At 40.2% G+C, this 24,395-nt stretch overlaps 1 protein-coding gene across 2 annotated transcripts in view; it reads right to left on the bottom strand.

Moving 5' to 3' along the window:
• Positions 1-3,855: 3,855 nt before the first annotated feature.
• The window catches only part of LOC131326232 (uncharacterized), a 32,965-nt gene continuing 12,425 nt past the window's right edge, over positions 3,856-24,395 (bottom strand). For both annotated transcript variants that reach the window (XM_058358927.1, XM_058358928.1), the window contains exons 7-12: positions 8,067-8,133; positions 7,077-7,127; positions 6,399-6,451; positions 6,032-6,242; positions 5,300-5,470; positions 3,856-4,289 (exon numbers count right to left, since the gene is read on the bottom strand). In XM_058358927.1, coding sequence (XP_058214910.1) covers positions 4,230-4,289; positions 5,300-5,470; positions 6,032-6,242; positions 6,399-6,451; positions 7,077-7,127; positions 8,067-8,133 — 613 coding nt within the window. In that variant the 3' untranslated portion in view covers positions 3,856-4,229. The remainder of the gene's footprint in view (positions 4,290-5,299; positions 5,471-6,031; positions 6,243-6,398; positions 6,452-7,076; positions 7,128-8,066; positions 8,134-24,395) is intronic.

Here is a 24,395-nt window from a genome sequence, read left to right on the forward strand (position 1 = left end):
TTTGCTGATTTTCCGCGGGTACCCTTAAAATCACGTTCTGATCACATTGAGCGGCTCAGATCATTAAAATTTGATCGGGAACTATGAGGTGTTTTTTAAGGTGTCTAATTAGTTGTCTCTGGAACCGCCCCAATACTTAAATATACTTATGCACATGTGTGTGTGTGTGTGCGTGTGTGTGTGTGTGTGTGTGTCTATATATATATATATATATATATATATATATATATATATATATATGCATACATCATACAAAAGAGGAGAGAGAGAGATAAGAGAGAGGCCGAGAGGGAGAGAGAGAGTGAGGTGTGTGCAAGTGTTTGGTCACTCAAGCAAGCTACCTTTAGCCCTTAAGCCTAATAGCTACTTGACACCTCATTTCTAGGCTACTTTAAACATAATCCTAGCCAATTATTTTCTTCTTTCTTGCAAGCAAACCCTCCTAGACAAGACAAGGCCAAAACCCTTCATGATAACCTAGATTTTGATCTAAAATTGGAAATGACAAGTGAAGCAAGGCTATGCCATGATGAAAGGCTTGATTGGACAAGACCATGGAGCAAAAAATGAGAGAAAGAGAGAGAGGGGGAGTCCGGCCAAGAGAGAGGGAGAGAGAGCCCAATTTTTGCTATAAATAGGACCCCTCACTTGCCATTCAACTCACACCTTCATCCTTCAACTTCTCTCTCTAGAAATCCTTGTGTTTGTTCTTTGTTCTTTCTTGTTCTTGGTGTTCTTGAGTTTCTTCTTGAGTTCATCCAAGACCGCCACTAAACCACCACTCGACCACCCTTTCGATCCAAAAAGATTAGTAGTTTAGTCAAGAATTAGTTTCGAGAGAAACCTTTTCTCTTTCGAAACTACTGGAAGCATACCGTAGGAAGTCACTCCGTTTGATAGCCGACGTACTTACTTTTTCGTAGCTATCGTACCGCCAAGACGAGCTGTAGAATGTCCTTACTCTCCAAACCTAAGTAGAAGTAGATTATATCTATTCACTATCTCTAAGTATGAAAGAATAATTGTATATTGCTTGTATGTTGGAAATGCATGAAGACAAATAGCTAGTAAACTCGTTTTACCAAAGGAAATATGAGCATGTTGAATAAACGACCTTTACACCGAATAAACATATGTTGTTTTAAACTTTCCAAAAAAGAAAGAAAGAATAGATTTTGAAAGATAAGAATTTATCGCTTGATTGAAAGTATTCGTATTTTGATTTTTAGGATGGTTATGAGCATGTATACATAATTGTTAGAATAACTTGTCTTGTTGTGTGCTAAAGCATAAGTGGTTTTCACTCCAAAGGTGTCCGTCCATGTGACACTATGCTTTACATTGTGTGACACGTGATTGCATATGACTCGTGAACTTAGCACGATAAAGTAATATAGAGCTGGATGATCTTGCTAGTTTAGTTTCAAGATTATAATGAATGATTTATGATTACATATGTGAAAAGTCCTACCGCGGAGTCTTTGCATGAAAACGAGACACATAAATCAAGAAAGTAAAAACATGGCACCTAAGGTGTGGTTAATGAAAAGATGTGTTTTGAAGAAGAGAAATTGTTTGCAAACCACAATGTGGCCGGACGTTGTAGCCCATTGTGTGGTGTGTGTATGTGCGTGCCAATGGGAACCCGGAGCAGCGGAACCATTGTGAGGATATTTGAGAACCCGGAGCAGCGGAACCGAGGTTGGGTGTGTAGCTTGGCTATCTGCGGAGAGGAGCCAATGCAGATTGTGTGCCAATGGGAACCTGGAGTGGCGGAACCATTGTGAGGATACTCGGGAACCCGGAGCGGCGGAACCGAGGTTGGGTGTGTAAAAAAAACGATTTTAGAAATGTTGATTTGGTAAAAGGAAAAGTGAAAATGGTGACACAGTCTATGAACTGTCGCGTTGGAGAAACTCATATATCACCGCCACCAACGTTAGTTGAATAGTGAATGTGGATGTGTCATTGTTGATTGTGATATTAAATATACATGTGATAATTGAAATCGCTGATTTTACATGAGTTAGTATACTACTTCTATGCCCTATTGTTGTAAGTCATGGGTTAGCGAGTGTGAGATTATTCTATTGAGCTTTTGTAGCTCATGATGTTACTTTTGGTGACCCTGACATATTATATTGGTGGTGACGCTGGTATAATGTGTCAAACCTTGTAAATGAACAGGGCGAACTCTACACTTTGGAGGCTTTCGGAGCTGATGAGCTGGCTAGGATGGAGGAGCAGGCAAAGCAGTAGATAGGAGCCCTAGTTTCCCCTTCCGTGTTTAATAAAAGTATTCTTGTGAGAGTTATGATGTAATAATGAGTCAGACTCTATTTAGTTTTCAATGAAAAATATTTATATAACGTTCCCAAAATTAGGGGCGTTACAACGTGCCTTGCCCCTAGTTTTTCCATAAAGGGAGAGACTAGTGTGGGAGAGATCACATTGTTGTGGACTTAAAATTAAGGGTTCCCAATTTGCTATTTCAGAATTGTCCATAAATGTTACTCCCTACGTCCCTTTTTAAGTGTCCTGCTTCGTAACTCCAACTTATTGAAAAGACATCATCATTACACCTTTCACATCAACTTTTTCCTCCACTTTCCTTACCCATCATCATTACACTTTTACTCACTAACTTTTCAAAATAAAATATATTTTTAGGGACAAAATAGACAATACACCAATTTTTACCCCATAATTTTACAAAATGGACACTTATTAAAGGACAGCCCAAAATGAAATACTGGACACAAAAAAAGGGACGGAGGGAGTAAAAAAAATTACCCATGTAATTAGTTGATGCCCTCAAGTATAAGGGCATAAAAGGAAAAGCAGATATTGTAACTACCCACTCCTTTTTTTCGTTTTCCCCTTCTTCTCTAACTAGGCCCCATTTAGATGTCATGAAATGATGAGAAAGTTAATTTGCCTTCATCTTTTGAAGTGTTCAGTTACCAAAAAAAGGATAAGACCCAAGAAAATGATTTTCCCAGCTAGACTCTCTTTCCCTTAAAACTGATCCTGTCTAGTGTCCCGGGAAAATTCTCAGCAACTAAAGATTTGAAAATAGGAAAAAGAAAGGACACGTGGCAAGTTTCAAAGAGCTTCAAAGCAGTTTGCGACACCAGTTACGCAATGAAGCCTACAAGTACTTGAAAAAATAAGACCCCTCCCCAAACATTACACAATCACTGCATCTTCTTCTCTTTCGTAGACGTACCCCATAGTCTGTAGCTTGTAGAAGTAGGAAATAGCAGAAGTTAGAAGGAGTCGATTGTAGCAGTTAGTCATAGCTCTATATGGTATGTACTTTGTAGCAGTAGCAGTAGTTAGTTTGATCCAGTTCTTGTTCTTGAATTCAATTCTAAGTGGAGGAAGCATTTGAACGAAATAAGTTCTTCATTGAAATCTAGTCACATGAATACTTCGCTTTTTGGTTTTGTAAATATCAGATTCTGCATGGTTCTTCGGCTCCAGATAAAAGCCCAAGGAAAACACACCAAATAAGTCATCTTTTCTGTTGATGAGTAGTAGCAGATCGAGCTTTAGAAATCAATTCCAAAGCCTGATACCGGTTGGATTTTGAACCATCTGGAGCTGAAAAGGAGCTCAGCTCACTCAAAAGTGCAAAAAGTCATGCTTAGATCTAACTCACATCCAAAATAAAGAAAAGGTAATCTAAATTGATGTACACTCAAGTTGCCTTGATTGTTTGCAGGCAAAAATTCAAGAGATGTAAAATTTGTGTCTTCGAGTGAACTATGAACTCAATAGTCTTGTTTTTCCTTGTGTCGGTCAGGTCTGGGAAGTTCCTATATTCCAACAGCATAATTTGGCAGAGAGATGTTACCAAGATCAATTGCTGTCTTAAGTAAATTGCCTCTGAAGATTGACGTTGTCATGGCTATTACAGACTTAAACTTAGAATGAATTTTGTACATTGAATGGCAAAGAGAGGAGCATACATAGAAGCTATATGTACTGCCCCTATTCTACAAAGCCTATATTTACAATATCTGGCTTATTGTAATGCAATATAAACAGACCCATTCTCTTCACTAGAGCTTAGACTAGGCTCTCTTTTCCACCTCACAGTGGACCAGCAGCATCCCTTCATTCTCAGATTATCACTTGGAAACAGTCCACAAGTCGGGACACATTGATTACCAACAATAATCCTAATTCCTTGATTAATTATGCGGTTGGTTTTAGCTCAGCACCTACTCTGTGGCCTCCTTAAATGGACCAGATTCGTGCATTAGCTTCATAACAAGCTTAACCTGCAATGGAAGATGCACTTTATGAGTCGAGCTAAATGCAAAGATGAGAATATGAAATAAAGCTAGATGTATAATAGTGGATTACGAAAAAAATAAAGTCGCTATCGATTCAAAGGATCCACGAGACTGTTGTGACATGACATGAACTGGATATAGCCCACATCGAGTTTTCTAATATGCGACACTGAACTGGATACCAACTATTAAGGAGAAAGTTGCATTGTAACATGGTTTGTACACCCTTTAATAAGACATCAGAGTAACTTAGTTTGAATGCATTTATTGAAAGGGTGCCTGGTAAGAGAGTTTTCATAATTTTCATGCAAGCTCTACACTATTACTTCTTTTTTTTATACAAGTACAAGCTCTACACTATTCCTAGTAATTTTGGACCAAATGGATAGAGTTTTAGGGCACCAAGTAACCATCTAAGCACAGTTCTGTCAAAAAATGAGTAAAGAGAATGTGAAGTTTCAAATTCTTTGAATTGTCAGAAGCACACCTTTATTCAAAGAGGAGATTCGCGGAAAAATGGAGCAAAGATTCTGAAGAATGTGACTTAGTTTATGAACCTGGGGATAACTTCAACTGACTGAAAGTTCTCAGCATAAGATGGTGACCCAAGAATAACAAAACCACAGAACGAAGTTACCATGAATAAGAATATTGAGAACTTAATGACCAGCAACGTCAAGAAAGAGAATTGGAGGCAGCATCTCTGACACTAATGGCACAATATTTGGAGTAACTATCTGGTATTTCTACGTTTCTCCACAATTAAGAGACCAAAAACGCAGTCCCATGCATACAATAAGATGAAAAAGAAATGATAAGCTACTAGTTAGTCATGGCACATGCAAGCATTACTTCCCACCATAAAATTAAAAAATGAAAAGCAAAAAGCAAAAAAACAAGATTCCACACAATGAAGCTGTGTTCATGGTAACAAATGAGGGGAAGTTTCCCCACAAAAAATTTCTGTGCAAGTTTTATATGATAAATTAAATTACCTGTGCTGTTTCTCGGACCAAAGAGTCCTCTATTACTTTTCTAAAACCTTCATCCGCAATATAATGACAGCTATAAGTTGGGACTGGCATATAGCCACGCTGAACTTTATGCTCACCCTGGGCTCCGGCCTCTACAGTGTCAAGATTGAGTTCGATAGCTGCTTCAATTGCCTGCAATAGGTAAACAAAACCTTCAGAACTGACATTTATCCTTCTCCAAGAAGCTATGTATCCTACCTGTTGCAAGACTACTAACGAAGTTCATATACATCCTATATAAGTGTTCTCCACAAAAATAGATCGACAAAAGCTGATTCTTAAAATCAGAATCCAAAGCATTAAAATTGATTCCTGTCAGAATCAGCTTTTAACCAGAATTTTAAGCTGTTTTTGGCCCAAAAGCACAAACAGAAGCAGAATTCATGGCAAAAACAAGTAGCACAGTTTCTGCATGCCAAATTGGAAAATTGGCGCCCAAAAGCTGTTGCAAACAAGTTTACATACTTCGTGAGCAAATAGGAGCATTTGTTGGTAAGCCAAAAAACCCAAAGTTCAATTGGACATCTCCATGAATCTAAATTCGTGATAGGAGGCGAAGAAGATCATCAGATCCACCACGAAATGACCTCTTAGCTGCATAACATGCTGGTTATCAGTTCCATTGATCAGCTCGCAGTCTGCTTGAACCAGAATGCAATTCAATTATCTAGCCCAAAAGGTTAAAATGCAAACCTGGTAATAACATGCTTCGAAATGCAAACTTGGATAATAAGCTCCAGGGAGACATCCCCATAAGCGCCCAAACAAAGTATCCCCTCCAATAAGATTAAGAGCTCCAGCAACTAACTTGTCGCCTTCTTCAGCAACAACTAATAGTACATTATCTCCCAGTTTTGAACCCATGCCATGAAAGAAATCCCTTGTTAAATAAGCACTACCCCACCTGCAGGTAAAACAGTAAGAGGATTTATAGGTGACAATTCTACTAATCTCCAAATGATTTATTGCGTTCCAGAAAAACTAAAAACAGCAAACTATTTGTTTCTGCTTCCTTCATTGTTTTACTGGAAAAACAAAACAATTGGCAACATGAACGGACTTGTTATCTGTTGTGTTCCTGTAGAACTGATAGAAGGTATCCCAGTGCCTAGCCTGCATCACAACCACAACAATTATAAGTAAAACAATCAGCAATTTTAGCACCAAAGTGACAGGAGAGAAGAAATTCAGAAAGTCCATGTTCTAGTATTAGTTAATCTTGGAACCCTTTGTAACACGACACTAGCATGCAATCTAAAACTTTTGAGGAGCTGATATGATTACTATAAAACTGCCAGGACTGAGATTTGGCAGGAAGCATAGTTTGAAACACCTGTCCTTCTAGCTATAGCCATAAAGGGTAGCTTTAGATTGACTTCCTCCAGTTACATTACTTAAGAAACAGAAAGAATTATGCAGAAAATAAATTATTTCTTCCTTCAGCTGCTCATAGAGCCCAAGATCGCTCACTTTTGGGGTTTCCTTCGATAACTTTTTAGAAACTCTATGTGATAATCACTTAAGAGTCAGCAACCTATAGCTCTTGTATTTTAGGGCCTATATCTCCTTCAGCAAATTATACTCTTCCAGAAAAGAACCATATAAAAACCTACTCCAAATGTATATGCACTATCCAGCGGAACGAGGAGAAACTGCACAACAAACACTCTGAAAAGAACATATGAACCCGTAAGCAACCTAGAATTCACCAACTGCCTCATTGATTAAAAGTAGGTACCGTTATTTCATCTCCTCGCAGGCGTTTCATAGTCAAATTTTGAGCAGAAATCTGCAAAAGGAAAGCTCATTCAGGTAACTAGCGACTCAACTAAAACAATTTCACAACTTCAAGATCTTTATATTTAGGAAATTCAGAGAGAAGAATGTCTAGGTGCAGTGAACCAACCGAGCGGCCATCACAAGATTTAATGTTCTTGACACATGCTTATTGATAGCCAAAAGATAAAAAAAATCTAGCGACCCTAATTTTAGGAACATAAATATACATCTGCTATACATACTCCACACCCTCTCTGGTATTAGCTTTCCAGTATGCCAAAAGCTGCAAGAATTATAGTATTGCAGGCTACGACAACTAACTATTGGAAGTGTGTATTTACAAATTCAAATTTTCAACCTTTGAGTCTGATCCTGAAGGCCAACATGAAAGCAACAGCTCAACCAACAGTTTTCCTGCATTGACTCAGCACTGTGTTTTTTCAAATCTTAGTCAATGAAATATAAATTAAAAAAGAAACAGTTTTCTCTCCTCCTTGGTACCTTATAAAATCTCAAGTTTTATCGACAATCCAAAGGTTATTGTTCAACTTAAAAATTAGAAACAAAAGCTGGAAGAGTGCTCAACTATATTTAGTGCATAAATCCATACACCTGTAACAAAAGGGCTTAATCTGCTAGTTTCCACTCCTTCTCAACTTCTGTAGATTTGTACTAATGATCCTGTGAAAAGATCGATTTTTCTACTAGCATAGCGCGTATATTTCTTAGTTGGACTATCTTCATGATTTGAGACAGATGCATCGAATTACCACTGCTTGAACATTTTACACAAATTCTCTCTTCAACTAACCATTAGCATACATCATTCTTCAAATTTCTCAGAGAAGACTACTGCCTTCCTGTTTTTTCTTTCAGAAAAATTCATGCAAGCTATTTCCTATTAAGAAAGTCACCAAAGTAAACAGCGTTCCATAAAGATAAACCCAACCTTCTTCCGATCTTGACGTATACTTCTCCTTTTGTTTTGCTTCATATCCATTAAAAACTTGTCAAAGCTGGCATAGAAAGGAAATTAGCAAAATCCAAAAACCAACAAATAAACAAACATAGCATATACCTAAATGATAAGTCTCTTAATATACATACAAAGACCAAAACAAGAGAACATAATAATTATGAGAACCAGCGAAAAATATAACTGATGACAGATTCCAATGAAAGTCACAATCACATTAATCAGAAGTCAGTAACGTAACAATGTGTCATTGCCAAAAAATAAAGACGAACAAAAATGTCTTTTAAAGAAGGAAACAAAGCAAAGAGACAGGCAAATGACTTGGCAGCGATTATTGAACAGTTAAAAGTGGAGATCGAACACAATAGGAAACGATTTAGTGAAATACTAAATGTATCCACTATACTCACTGCCCTTACATTCTCACCAGAAAGTCGGGTAACCTGCCTCTATGTCCCCATCGGATAATGGTATTGGATAGGCTAACATCCACAGTGTTCGAGGCATGTCCAAATTAGGCCATCCCACACGTTCAGGGTGGCTCCAAAAGAACGCACTCAAGTTTACTCCAACAACACTTACATCAAAAACCGAGTACGGTAATACTGTGGCAGCATTTATATGACCATGAAGTAAACACTGTCATTCTTCTGGAACAATTCCACAGAAATTGACATATAACTATGCAATTATTTTTTCTTTGGTTTGTCAACAATCTTTGAGTCCCAGATCAAAATACTATTGGAGATGCGACCAGTGCAGCATCTAGTTGATAGAAAATAGAGAAACAGAGACGGAAAATACTGATGTTATTTCTGAATGAATTACAATGAGGTGAGTACACCTTTAAATAGAGTAAAGCTATGCCTAAGAAAGGAAGATTACAAGATTTGATTACGATATGATTACGCTATGATATGATTACCCTATGATTATGCTATGATTTGATTACGATACATGTCCTAAAATAGCATATTACAAGAAGATACAGAATATATACTCACACCCCCCCTCAAACTCAAGATGCGACGGCAGAGAGCATCGAGAGTTTGTCAAAGAGAAAGCGGAAACGAGCAGCGGTATGGGTCTTCGTGAAGAAATCAGCCAGCTGCAATGTGGAGGAGACGAAGGGTAAAGCATGGTGCCAGACTGAAGATGCTGACGTATGAAATGACAATCAATCTCAATGTGCTTTGTGCGCTCATGGAAGACCGAGTTGTGGACAAGCTGAATAGCACTCTTATTGTCGTAGTAAAGAGGCGTAGGAGTAGTAACAGAGACCCCAATATCGGAAATAAGCCAACGAAGCCAGACGATTTTAGAGGTAGCATGGGCCATGGCACGATATTCAACTTCCGCGGTGGAGCGAGCAGCAACAGATTGTTTTTTGCTTTTCCAGGAGATAAGAGAATCGCCTAGAAAAACACAGAGGCCAGAGGTAGATTTGCGGTCATTGACATCACCTGCCCAGTCAGCATCAGCATAAGCATGGAGGGTTAAGCTTGATGTAGAAGAAATTAGAAGGCACTGATGAAGGGTACCACGAAGATAACGGGGAATACGTAAGAAGGCAGCCCAATGCGTAGTCCGGGGAGCAGAGACAAACTGACTAACAATGTGAACTGCATAAGAAATATCTGGCCAAGTAACAGTAAGATAAACTAAGCAGCCCACCAATTCGCGATATTCCGTAGGATCCTCAAGGGGGACACCATCAGAGGCAGAGAACTTGGCATGGAGTTCAAGGGGAGTATCGTCTTCGTATCCGTGAGACGAGCACGATGAAGAATATCAGTAACATACTTGGACTGTCCCAAAAGATACCCCTGAGGAGAGGAAGCAACTTCAATACCAAGAAAATAACGTAGCGGGCCCAAGTCTTTCATTTCGAACTCACGGAAGAGATGACTTTTGACTTCAGCAATAGCAGTAGAATCAGAACCAATGATGATCATGTCATCAACATAAAGTAAGAGAAGTACCGGGCCATGAGAGGTGCGACGGAGAAATAGAGCAGAGTCATACATGCTGGGCGTGAAGCCAATCTGAAGAACAACATCCTGGAAGCATGAATACCAAGCGCGAGGGGACTGTTTCAAACCATAGAGAGCACGACGCAAGCGACAAACCATACCAGAAGGATGAGAGAAGCCAGGAGGAGGCCGCATATAAACCTCTTCAGAGAGATTGCCATTGAGAAAAGCATTCTTTACATCCAACTGAGAAAGAGGCCACTGGTGCACTGCGGCCACTAAGATCAAGGTGCGAACAGTGGTCATTTTGGCAACGGGGGCAAAAGTTTCCTCATAATCAATCCCATACTCCTGAGAAAACCCTTTAGCAACTAAGCGGGCTTTATACCGTTCTAAAGAACCATCAGAATGAGTCTTAACCTTGTAGACCCATTTGCAACCGATTAGATTCTTACCATCCGAAAGTGAAACCAACTCCCAAGTCTGATTGTGAGCAAGAGCAGTAAGTTCAGCTTGCATGGCATCCATCCAGTTGGGATCATTGCAAGCTTCTTTATAGGACCTAGGCTCAAAATAAGTGTGAATGCGGGAAAGGAATGATTGATAAGAGGATGAGAAACAGGTATTAATAAAGCCATATTTTACCGATGGTTGACGATTGTCACGGACGGGATACCGGCGGGCAGGCGGATCAAGATCCACAGAGGCAGATTGGGGAGCAGCTGTAGAAGTTGGACGACGGGTGTAAACCTGGGTGATCGGAGCACGACGAGGTGATGCTGAGGGGGCTGTAGAAATATCAGATACCTGAAGAGTGGAGGTGTACTCTTCGGGAGGCACATCCATATCTATAGGAAATGGGTCAATATGGATCAAGTCTTCTTTGGCTACTGGAGCAGTGCGAGGTGGAAGAGTAAAATAGGGAAGACGCTCTAAGAAGACAACGTGCCTTGAAACATAAAGCTTTTTGGTCATAGGATCATAACATCAATACCCTTTTTGATTAATGCCATACCCTAAAAAAACACCTAAGACACAGCGGGTGCTGAGCTTAGTGCGGTCTTTCTTGGGGAGGAGAACAAAACAGGTAGAACCAAACACTCGAAGAAGAGAGTAATTACGAACTTGACCATAAAGCCGCTCATAAGGAGAGCTACCAGAGAGAAGAGGGGTGGGCATCCGATTCAGGAGATAGGCTGCAGTGAGAACAGCTTCTCCCCAGTAACAGGACGGGACGGAGGAAGATAGGAGTAGAGACCGAGCAGTATTAAGAAGGTGACGATGTTTTCTTTCAGCTCTACCATTTTGGGCAGGAGTGTCAGTGCAAGACGATTGGTGGATAGTCTCAAGCGAATCTAGGAATTTATGAAACTCTGAGAGTGAATATTCCCCACCCAAGTCAGACCGAAGAATTTTAACCGATGTAGAAAACTGATTTTGAACCATGGCATCGAAATTCTTATAAATCGTAAAGAACTCAGATTTGTGAGTCATTAAGTAAACCCAAGTATACCGACTAAAATCATCTACAAAAGAGACATAATAGACAAAACCATATTTAGTACCAACCGGAGACGGGCCCCATAAATCAGTGTGAACAAGCTGAAAAGGCGAAGTAGAAACAGAGGTAGTTTTATTAAAAGGTAAAGCTGACATTTTCACAAACTTACAACTATTGCATTCTGAAATATTACTGACTGAAATATGACCCAAATGACCTGACTTAACTAAAAGTTTTAGAAAAGTTTTAGACGTTCACTAGACAGATGTCCTAATCTAGAATGCCAAAGATAAAACGGAGATGACTTATGATCTAAACAAAAAGATGATGCAGCAGTAGAAGAAAGTTTTATTGGGAGATGCAAGTGCTCCAAAAGATAGAGATCACCAACTCTACAGCCTGCCCCAATCTGCTTCTTGGAATCCCGATCCTGCACAACACAACCAGAGAAAGAGAAAACAACATCAAAACCAGAGTCGAATAATTGGCTGATTGAAAGTAGGCTCAAAGACAGAACATAAAAGACATTAGGAATAGATAGTGAATGTGCAGTAGAAGATAGAATGGAACCAATAGAAGCAACATGCATGGGAGAACCATTGGCTGTGGCAATACTAATAGGAAAAGCAGGTGGTACACAATTACTAAGAAGAGACATATCAGGAGTCATATGATGAGAAGAGCCAGAATCAAAGATCCAAGTGGTGGGTTGGATACCTGAGGTGGGAGAACCACGCAAACCTGAGTGAGTGGTAGTCATGGCAGAAGCTTGGGGGGAACCCCCTCGAATGGCTTCCATGTAAGCCTAAAACTGCTGAAATTGCTCATAATCAAGCTCTGGAAGTGCACTACTGGAGGCCGCTGCTACTAAGGCTGCAGGAGGGCGAGAATGCTGTTGTGGTGGCCGAGACTGATGTGGGGCATGAGGACCAGTCGACTGAGTAACATTTCGTCCCTTTGGCTTGGGACGGTTAGGGCATTGATGCTTCCAATGACCCTTCTAATGGCAACAGTTACACTCATCTTCAGGAATTTAAGGCCTTGGCTTGGACACAATTTGGACAGGATGAGATGCTGGAGTGGGCGAGTGATGTGTCGGATATTGGCCAAATGGAGCAAATGGAGCAGCAAAAACAGACTGTGAGGGAGGTGCAAGTTTAGCCACTTTGAACCGCATTTCCTCAGCGATAAGCTCATGAACAGCACCATCTACTGAGGGCAATGGAGACCGATGCAAGATAGCCCCACGAAGAGGCTCAAACTGAGGCCGAAGGGCCATGAAAAACTGAACAAGTCGTAGCTCCTCACGAAATCTGACATAACTATCACGTATCTGCAAATCTGAAGGTTCCATGAGAGCTAACTGATCCCAATAAGTAGTCATTTCGTTATAAAATTCTCGAATCGATTTATTGTTTTGGGTGGTATTTCGGATGGACATTTCAAGCTCATATCGTTTGGTAAAATTTGATTCAAGATACAGAGCTTGTGGATAATCCCAAACTTTCTTTGTTGTGTTATATTTCGAAAAATTCATGCCAATACTTGGTTCTACGGAGTTGTGAAACCAAGTCAAAATCTGTGCATTCCCTGTGTTCCATTTTCCCAAGGCTGTGGGTATTTCTTGTGATTTGGGTTGCTGAAAAACAGAGAGAGAGGGAACGATAGTAGCTGACAGAGGGAGAGAGATCTGAGGATAGAAGACTGATTGGAAAGCAGGTTAGAGTTTCGGAACCCGCTCTGATACCATGATAGAAAACAGAGAAACAGAGACGGAAAATACTGATGTTATTTCTGAATGAATTACAATGAGGTGAGTACACCTTTAAATAGAGTAAAGCTATGCCTAAGAAAGGAAGATTACAAGATTTGATTACGATATGATTACCCTATGATTACGCTATGATATGATTACGATATGATTACCCTATGATTATGCTATGATTTGATTACGATACATGTCCTAAAATAGCATATTACAAGAAGATACAGAATATATATTCAAGATACAGAATATATATTCACACTAGTCTCTACCGCCCATGCAATGGTGGATACAATTTGAGTTGTAAAGTTAGACCACCTCAACGGCTAAATTAAAATGTGTCAAATCATCTGTAACCAGTTAATTTCTCATAAAGAAAAATAAACCTTTTAAACATTTTGACCCAAGTAAAACTTTTATGATGTCATCTTCTTTCAGCATTTTGACGGGCATGGTGAGGAACTCTCCCTTCAAATGAGGACTGGTATGGACAACAACATACTAAAACCACCCAGTTACCACCCAGCCTGTCCTTATTCCTATTGGCAATAGCAAGCTCCACATTTGAGAAGCATGTCAGGAAATCAAAGTGAACAGATTTAAGTCTATAAACCTAGTGATAAGCTATGTTACATGGATCCTTGATTTTGGCTTAAGTACCCGTGTCGATGTGTCCGACACCCGTATCCTTTTGGACACTCGAATCCTCTAACTGTTAAGATACTCAGAAAAGGACTATCAAATCAGCTAGAAAAGCGATATTTCCAGTATTTCACAAAGACAAGAAATAGGGAAATAGCAAAAACATAATTTTCTTAACCCTTTCTTGTTTAAATAAATTTGTAAACATAGTTTACGGAACATAATCTGAGAAAATTATGCAATATATAATACAAAAAAGAGTTCAGGACGTGTCCCCGTACCCGTTCCCGTACCCGAGTTGAGGACACATATCCACGTATCCTAAGATTTAAGTTTAGGAAGGTCCGACTCTTGGACTTGCACCCGCACCCGATACTCGCACCCGAGTCCATGTAACATAGGTGATAAGTGCCAAAATATACATATTTTGGCCTTCCAAAACTACATTTATTAGTCATTTATTTTGTTACTTTATAATTATTTTGTCCTTTTTATGTTTATAGGTTGCTCGAGCCCGTTGTCCGAGATTTTGAGTAAAAACAGAAGTTAAAAGAAGTTCGGGGACAAAAGTGCGGAAAACTTAAGAGTTGGATGACTTAATCATTGCAGAAAAGTCCAAGGGGTCTTTGTGTGATTAATCCATCCAATTCCTATATAACCAAGAAAACCTACTGACTTGTGATGATCTGGCCGGGGAAAAGAAAAACGAAAAAAGAAAGCAGCAGCTCTTGGCTGTGGAAAGAAAATCTGGCACGGGAACGGCTGACAACGTGGGAGGCAACGGGCTACATGCTGCTGTTGACCATGGAGATTAACCCAACGTCTTCTGATCCTCTTCGAGCCATGACCAACTAATCCTCTTTCTTAGGGTGCAGATGAAACCCTAACCGAGTAACTATGTTTTTATGTTGATTATGGATTTCGATTGCCGAAACGATGGTTGTATAACATTGAGACTTGTTTTTATGATTCACCGTTATTCTTCCAATCTAGTATTATGTATTTGTTTTCTGTGATTGCAAATACATAGTTATACACCGATATTCTTCGTGCATGAAATTGAGAATTAGAATAATCTATGCCTAGGAAAGACGAATCGTGCCTAGATTAATTAGTTATAAAATCGAAGACGATTCGTGCCAACCAAAAATAGATTATGTCCGGTTTTCAATCACTTGCAATTTTCTTGGCGATATCACTAGGGCTTGTAGCTTTTAGTGAATCAATGTCGTTTTGGTAGTCGGTTTCTTAAATTAACATAATCGCTTGGTTACGAAGTTAGGGTGGATTCGAAACCCTAAGACCTTTTTCCATATTTGAATTCAACATCTCTCTTGCTTTAATTACTTAGATAACTTTAGTTAATCAAAATCCAATCACTCTTTCTTGAATTGAATTAGGAATTAATTTTAGAAATACAACAACTTAGCCTCTTGATCTCCGTGGTACGATACCTGGACTTAAACCACTATTCTATTTGAATTGAGGTTTTTGCTCAGTTTTAATTATTTATTTTTGGTGTGAAAAACGACCTACCAAATTTTGGCGCCGTTGCCAGGGATCAAAAGCAGATTGTTTGTTTTTAAGATTGGTTCTTATTTTAATTCCTAGCTTAGATTATTATTTTTTTTTTATTAGTATTTTTTTTTCTCTCTCCCGTTAATTGTTTCATTTAAAGTTCTTCTAGTGCAGGTTGCTTACTTCCACATTCAGGAATTTGAACTTATAGCTGCAGAGGAGACTTAAAAGAGCATGGCATTGCTACCTTAGCTTTAAAAAAAAGAAAAAGAAAAAGAAGACGACGACTCCAAAGAGCACTACTGTAAGTTTTAATTGCTGCTTTAGCACTAGTAAGTTTAATCCTAGACTATGTTATTCTATTAGTTATTTGTTAGTTTAATCCTGTTATTGCATTGTTTCACCTTCTTTGCTAGTAATAACTCAGTATCACTATTAGTTTAATACAATTTGTGAGGTATTAGTTTACTACTAAGTCTTCATTATAAGTTATTCTTGCGTTCACATGCTATCAGTTTAATTATTTTGAGTTTTCATTGAGTATTTTTCCAATAGCGATACTTGTTGCACTTAGAGTGGTGTTAATTTCATATGCAAGGGCGTCGGTCTTGTCATCGAGACTTAATCCCTATTGACCCTGAGTTAGAGAGGACCCTTAAGGCTATTCGAGCAATTAATCGTCCCAATAGACCTAGCGACTCACTTGCAATCATGGCGTTACGCGCTAATCAAGAGAACCAGGATAGGCAATTGAGGGAGTACTTTGCTCCCCCTGCATACACATCACCTTCTTGCATCTTATCGCCCACTATCACAGCAGCTCAATATGAAATTAAGTCTCACACTCTTCAGATGCTCCCATCCTTTCATGGGCTTGACAAGGAGGATCCTTTCAAGCATATTGATGAATTTGTTGAGAAAAGTTCCACTGTAAAAATTCAAAACTTTTCTGATGATGCCCTTAAGCTGAAACTTTTTCCCTTTTCACTTAAGGATAGAGCCAAAGATTGGCTTAATTCCTTGGCAACTGGGTCTATCACTACTTGGGCCCAATTACAGCAGGAATTCCTTACAAAGTACTTTCCCATAGGTAAGACAATCTTGTATAGGCTAGCTATCACGAGTTTTTCTCAGGTAGATGGCGAGCAATTTCATGAGACATGGGAAAGGCTTAGTCAGCTTACTCGAAAGTGTCCCCACCATGAAGTTCCTAAGTGGCAGTTAGTTCGTATTTTTTATGACGGGTTGTCTGAACGGCACCGTCAAATGGTTGATGCCTCTTGTGGTGGGACTTTTATGCTTAAGACCCCGGACGAGGCATGGGTGTTATTTGATAACCTGAGTAACAATTCCCAACAACATGCCTCGGCCGCTAGAAGAGTTAATATGGTTGCCTCAAATTCTCAACAGCAAAGAGGGATTTATGAGGTTGGGCACTCCAATGATCTCTCTAACCAAGTGGCTGCTTTGAACAAAAAAATTGACCAGCTTCTATCCCTTGGTCAAGTTCCTTCTCCGCCTTCTCAGCCTTCATATTTTCAGGAGGCTTGTGCAATTTGTTCGAGTCCTACTCACTTTGTGAGTGAGTGCCATATGGCTTCCCAATTCCCCGAACTGGTTCAAGAGCATGTTAACGCTGCTCAAGGGTTTGTCAGACCCGGTAATGATCCTTATTCTAATCCATACAACCCGGGATGGAGAAATCACCCAAATTTCTCTTGGAAACAACAAGCTCCGAGCAATTCTCCTGCTCCACCCCAAAGGCCTATGTTTACCAACTCTGCCAATCCTTCAGCCCACCATCCGACTCAATCACTGCAGCCATATCAGTACCATAATACTCCTCCACCTCAAAGAAACTCTGATTTTGAGGATAAGGTGCTGCAAGCCCTCCAAGGGCTTGAGGCTACTTCTCGTAAACTTGAGGCGAATACACAAACCGTCAACTCTCACACACAATCCATTTCAAAGATAGAAACCCAAATGGGGCAGCTAGCTAATGCACTCAATCGACGAGAGGAGGGTAGGTTACCGAGTCAACCAATAGGCAATCCTAAGGGTCAGTATGCCATAGAGAATGCACAAGTGAATGATCCTTACCATGAGCAAGCCAAGGCAGTAGTGACCCTAAGAAATGGGCGTGTGCTTGACACTAGACCTGAGGGCAACAAGGGTACTTTAGAAGAGTCCGTCACTAACTCCAAGAGTTCTGAGGCTATGATAGACCAATCACCGTTGAGAGAGGATCCATTCTCTCCTCCTCAATCGAGCCCCACTCCGGCATCCTATGTACCCAAAGCACCATTCCCTACCCGGCTTGACTCTCTTTCTCCTCTTGGTAAGAAAGGTGCTACCATAGAAAATATGATGGAGGTGTTCAAGCAGGTGACAATCAATCTCCCATTGCTTGATGCCATTCAGCAAATCCCTTCGTATGCAAAATTTCTCAAGGACCTTTGCACCCAAAAGCGCAAAACTCGGACTCATGTGTCCAAAAAGGTCCTTCTCACCGAACAAGTGAGCTCTATCATCCAGCATAACACTCCTCCTAAGCTCAAAGACCCAGGTGCTCCAGTTATCTCCTGTGCTATTGGTAATCATTCCATTGAACGAGCACTTTTAGACTTGGGAGCCAGTGTCAATTTGCTCCCTTATTCGATTTACGAGCAATTCGGGCTTGGTGAGTTGAAGCCCACATCAGTCACCCTCCAATTAGCTGATAGGTCGATTAAGGTGCCATGTGGCATTATAGAGGATGTCCTTGTCAAGGTTGAAAACTTCTATTTTCCTGCTGAATTCATAGTACTTGACACGGAACCGGTGCATAACCTTAGGAAGCAAAAACACCTATCATACTCGGTCGGCCCTTCTTAGCTACAGCTAATGCTAGCATCCATTGTAGGACTGGGGCGATGGATGTCTCCTTTGGTAACCAAACCTTGCGCTTAAATGTTTTCAATGCCTCCGAACAACCTCATCAAGAGGAGGACTGCTTTGCAATTGACATGATTGATAACTCAGTAGAGGAGGCACTGCCTTATATTCTTAATGAGGACCCATTAGAGGCATGTTTGGCTCATTTTGGCTTTAACGAATTTGATGTAGACCAGTCTATTAAGGAGGTAAATGCTCTACTTGATGCTTCACCTCTCTTGGATTTTCCCACTTGGAAAGCCGTAGTTGAGCCATTGCCTAATCTTTCTAGTACACCGGCTCTTCCCTCTATTGAGTGTCCACCCAAACTTGAGTTGAAGCCACTTCCGTCTACACTCAAGTACATTTTCTTAGGACCGAAGGACACCTTACCTGTTATTATTGCTTCTGACTTGACTGATGACCAACAAAGTCAACTTTTGAGGGTGCTTGGAGAGCACAAGGGTGCCATCGGATGGTCTGTAGCGGACTTGAAAGGCATTGACCCCTCTGTTTGCATGCATCGCATATATTGTGAAGATAATGCGAAACCTACTCGCGAGATGCAACGGAGATTGAATCCGAATATGAAAGAGGTTGTGATGAAGGAAGTCGTGAAATTGCTTGATGTGGGTATCATTTACCCCATCTCCGATAGCAAATGGGTGAGCCCTACCCAAGTGGTGCCCAAAAAGTCAGGCATAACTGTTGTTGAAAATGAGAAAGGAGAGTTGGTTCCCACGCGCACCACCACTGGTTGGCGTGTATGCATAGACTATAGAAAATTAAATTCCATGACTAGGAAGGATCATTTTCCATTGCCCTTTATTGATCAAATGCTAGAGAGGTTAGCAAGCAAAAGCTACTATTGCTTCCTTGACGGTTATTCAGGATATAACCAAGTGCCTGTTTACCCAGAAGACCAAGAGAAGACCACCTTCACTTGTCCTTTCGGTACTTTTGCTTACCGGCGGATGCCATTTGGACTTTGTAACGCACCTGCGACCTTTCAAAGGTGCATGATGGCCATATTTTCTGACATGGTGGAAGATTTTCTTGAGGTCTTTATGGATGATTTTTCTGTGTTTGGGACCTCTTTTGATTGTTGTCTCCAAAACTTGTAAAAAGTTCTTCAACGTTGCAAGGAGACAAACCTAGTCTTGAGTTGGGAGAAGAGCCATTTTATGGTTCAAGAAGGTATCGTGTTAGGCCACATTGTCTCCAAGAGGGGGATAGAAGTTGATAAGGCCAAGGTCGATCTCATCTCTGAGCTTCCACCCCCTACTTCAGTTAAGCAAATTCGACCATTCCTTGGGCATGCGGGTTTTTACCGCCGCTTCATTAAAGACTTTAGCAAGATTTCTCGACCTTTGTGTGAACTCCTTGCCAAAGATACTCCTTTTATCTTTGATGAAGCATGTCTGCAAGCTTTTGAGAAGCTGCGTGCTTTACTATCGTCCGCCCCGATTATGCAGTCCCCCGATTGGAACCTCCCCTTTGAGATTATGTGTGATGCATCCGACTATGCAGTTGGTGCAATATTGGGACAACGGGTGGACAAGGTCCCTCATGTCATTTACTATGCTAGCAAGACTCTTGCGGATGTGCAACTGAATTACACTACTACTGAAAAAGAGTTGCTAGCAGTAGTTTTTGCTTTAGATAAGTTTCGTTCATATCTCCTAGGATCCAAGGTATTAGTGTACTCCGATCATGCCGCTTTGCGGTATTTGCTCTCAAAGAAAGACACTAAGCCTCGGCTAATTCGATGGATCCTTTTGCTACAAGAGTTTGATTATGAGATTCGGGACAAGAAAGGTTCCGAAAATTCAGTAGCGGATCATTTGTCTAGGATCCTGGTAGAAACCTTGAGTGACCCTCTTCCCTTCAAGGACTCATTTCCGGATGAGCAACTTTTTGCGATGTCACAGGTCAATCCCCCATGGTATGCTTACATAGTGAACTATCTTGCTATAGGCAAAATCCCCTCGCATTGGTCCAAGCAAGATAAGGACCAATTCTTTGCGCAAGCTAAGCTCTATTTCTGAGAGGATCCAGAATTGTTTAAGTATTGCCCAGACCAAATTATTCGTAGATGCGTCCCTGAGAGTGAATTCCATAGTATTCTTAAGTTTTGTCATACTCTCGAGTGTGGCGGTCACTTTAGTGGAAAGCGGACTGCCGCTAAGGTCTTACAGAGTGGCTTTTATTGGCCAACTCTATTTAAAGACGCACATGAGTTCTGTCGAAATTGCTTGAGGTGTCAGCAAACCGGGAACATGTCGCGTCGAGACATGATGCCACTTACCTCTATTCTTATTGTGGAAATCTTTGATGTGTGGGGTATTGACTTTATGGGTCCTTTTCCGTCCTCATTTGGTTTTGAATATATTCTTGTGGCGGTGGATTATGTCTCAAAGTGGGTGGAAGCGGTAGCTACTAGGACTAATGACCACAAGGTGGTGGTCGAGTTCTTACAAAGTAATATCTTCAGCCGATTTGGCTTTCCGCGGGCGATCATAAGTAATGAGGGTACCCATTTTATCAATCGACACTTCGCAGCTTTAGTGCGAAAATACTCGATCACTCATAAGGTAACCACTCCTTATCATCCTCAAACAAGTGGTCAAGTCGAAGTGTCCAATAGGGAGGTTAAGAGTATTCTTGAAAAAACGGTGAGACCCGACCGTAAGGATTGGTCTCTCCGTCTAGATGATGCATTGTGGGCCTATCGAACAGCCTACAAGACTCCCATTGGCATGTCTCCTTATCGGATGGTTTTTGGTAAGGCGTGCCACTTACCGGTTGAGTTGGAACATTGCGCGTTTTGGACCATAAAGAGATTGAACTTCGATATGGATGCAGCTGGTTCTACTCGAAAACTCCAACTTAATGAGTTAGATGAGATTCGCAATGATGCCTATGAGAGTTCTAAGATTTACAAGGCTAGGACAAAAGCTTTCCATGATAAGCATATTAATCGTAAGTCCTTTGAGCCTAACCAAAAGGTGTGGCTCTTCAATTCTAAGTTGCGTCTCTTTCACGGTAAGCTTCGGTCTAGATGGGATGGTCCCTTCATTGTTGTACAAGTTTTTCCCCATAGTGCAGTAGAGGTGTGGAACCCACGTAATGGTAAAGTTTTTAAAGTTAACGGCCAACGTTTGAAGCCGTATGTGGATGGTATTTCGGATGGGGAGGTGGTTGAGTCTATTGATTTGTTCGACCCTAGATATTTAGACTTTTGAACTTTTGCGACGTCTGGCTGAAGACAGTAAACTTAGCTCTTCTTGGGAGGAAACCCAAGTTTTGTATAAGCTTTTCTTTGTTCTAGGCATTGATTCCTTCTTATGTTTTTGCTGTTTTTCTTATTTTCAATTTTTTTGTTGTTTGCTTTTCTTTTTAATATTTTGTTGTTGTGGAGGCTAACATTTTGCAGGTTCGTCCGTTCACGTTGGGGGGTCTCCCTCTCGCTATATTGTACCTTGCTTAGTTCCTCCTGTTCGAAGTGATATCTTTCCTTTCTTTTGCTATTTGTCCTATCTTTTCATGTTCATGGTTTCAATGTGGACATTGAATGGTGTAAATTGGGAGGAGGGATCACATTGCTTTATAGTTTAAAAAAAAATATTGAAATTTTTTGAAAAATAGTTGGATTATTTTTGCATGAGAATTGAAACTTGTTGAGATTAGTTCTTGGTTGATTGAGCTGAGATATGATGATCATTGCTTGGATATCTCTATGGCATTGTAGTTCTTTTTGCTAGCTTATCGCGAGAAGTTTGTCATGGCACTTATTCTTAGCAATTTTGCACTTCACGTTTATGTGGGCTTTGGTCGCTTTGTGAGCTGCATACTGACTGTTCTTAATGGCTTGTTTAGTGGAGACTTATATGCCCATGTGAGTTTAGAGCCTTACCTTTTTCTTGGAGAGGTGTCACATAAACTCTCATTGTCACAAAAAAGTAGATTCGTAGTTGATCTCATTATCTCTGTTGTCAAGTATTGGGAACATATTAATTGCATTGACTATTCTCTTGGGTTCGAAAATTTGCATGGTTGTGTTGCCCCTAGGAAAGGATCTAGGCCATCTTTGACACTTTGGGCCGGTTCGTTTCTTTCTTTCATTTATCATTTGTGAACCCATTTGAGCCTCTCGCATGATATCTTTTTCTTGTTGAACTCCACCATCTATAATGTGTCTTGAGAAGGCTTAATTAATTATGTGGAGGTGAACTATTAACAAAAGATGGGGTAAGCGGAGTTGGTCATAGAGCTTTGTTTATGGTAGTCCTTCAAAAAGTATCAAAAGAAAAATAAAAATAAAAAAAGATATGAACCAGAAAAGAAAAAAAATTGAATTGAAAAAAAGAGGACACCAAGCTTATTGAAGAATGTGTAATTGATATTATTTTGAAAGGATGTTGAAGCATAGGAAAGAGAGATGTGGCGAAGTTGAAAAACGAGAGAGAATGAGAAGAGGGCACTTTGTGAAAAACTTGCCCTATATGAGTTGTTGTGAGCCTATTCTCAGACACTTGAATATTTTACCCTACCCTTGAAACACTTTCCCTTACCTAACGCTACAACCAGAATTGAAAGTCCTATTTGATCCTAGGGGCAATGGGATGTGGATTGATGGAAAGAGAGAGTTCCCGATGCTTGCATTCTGTTCACGAGATCATGTGTCCACTTTATAGAGCGTTCTTTTCTTGTCTTTGTGTGCGGAATACTTTGTTTTCATGTTGCATAACTCCCACCGCACATGTTGAGAGTACATAAAATGCACCTTGTTTCGAGTGAATTCATTTGTTGAGTGTATGACATGGTGAGATTTGAAGTTGAGACTCGATCCGGAGAGAATTTTTAGTTGTTACTCACCTTGCGACCGAGGCCCTTATTCAGACATGTTAAGTGTAGGTGCCATGGTTTATTTTTATGATTTGATAGCCTTTAGAACTACTCTTGTTTAGTATGTTTCTGCGATGGTTTCATTTTCTTTGCTTGAGATATTGATGAGTTGTCATACAGGTTTTTGGTCTCATGTGAAAAAGATTCACAGTGTTTGTGGGAGTTCATTGCTGTAAACCCTCACGAGACTCCACTCGTCCTCTAGGGATCGCCTAGAGGTTTAAAAGGCTTATTGCACGGGCTAAGTCCAATCGTGAGTCCTACGAAAGTGGCATAGTTAGAATTTATCTTATTGTTTCCTTTGCTCGGGACTATCAAAGTGTAAGTTGGGGGGCGTGATAAGTGCCAAAATATACATATTTTGGCCCTCCAAAATTACATTTATTAGTAATTTATTTTGTTACTTTATAATTATTTTGTCCTTTTTATGTTTATAGGTTGCTCGAGCCCGTTGTCCGAGATTTTGAGTAAAAACAGAAGTTAAAAGAAGTTCGGGGACAAAAGTGCGGAAAACTTAAGAGTTGGATGACTTAATCATTGCAGAAAAGTCCAAGGAGTCTTTGTGTGATTAATCCATCCAATTCCTATATAACCAAGAAAACCTACTGACTTGTGATGATCTGGCCGGGGAAAAGAAAAACGAAAAAAGAAAGCAGCAGCTCTTGGCCGTGGAAAGAAAATCTGACGCGGGAACGGCTGACAACGTGGGAGGCAACGGGCTACATGCTGCTGTTGACCATGGAGATTAACCCAACGTCTTCTGATCCTCTTCGAGCCATGACCAACTAATCCTCTTTCTTAGGGTGCAGATGAAACCCTAACCGAGTAACTATGTTTTTATGTTGATTATGGATTTCGATTGCCGAAACGATGGTTGTATAACATTGAGACTTGTTTTTATGATTCACCGTTATTCTTCCAATCTAGTATTATGTATTTGTTTTCTGTGATTGCAAATACATAGTTATACACCGATATTCTTCGTGCATGAAATTGAGAATTAGAATAATCTATGCCTAGGAAAGACGAATCGTGCCTAGATTAATTAGTTATAAAATCGAAGACGATTCGTGCCAACCAAA

This window comes from Rhododendron vialii, chromosome 5a (genome assembly GCF_030253575.1).
Source record: "Rhododendron vialii isolate Sample 1 chromosome 5a, ASM3025357v1".
NCBI classification, from domain to species: Eukaryota; Viridiplantae; Streptophyta; class Magnoliopsida; order Ericales; family Ericaceae; genus Rhododendron; species Rhododendron vialii.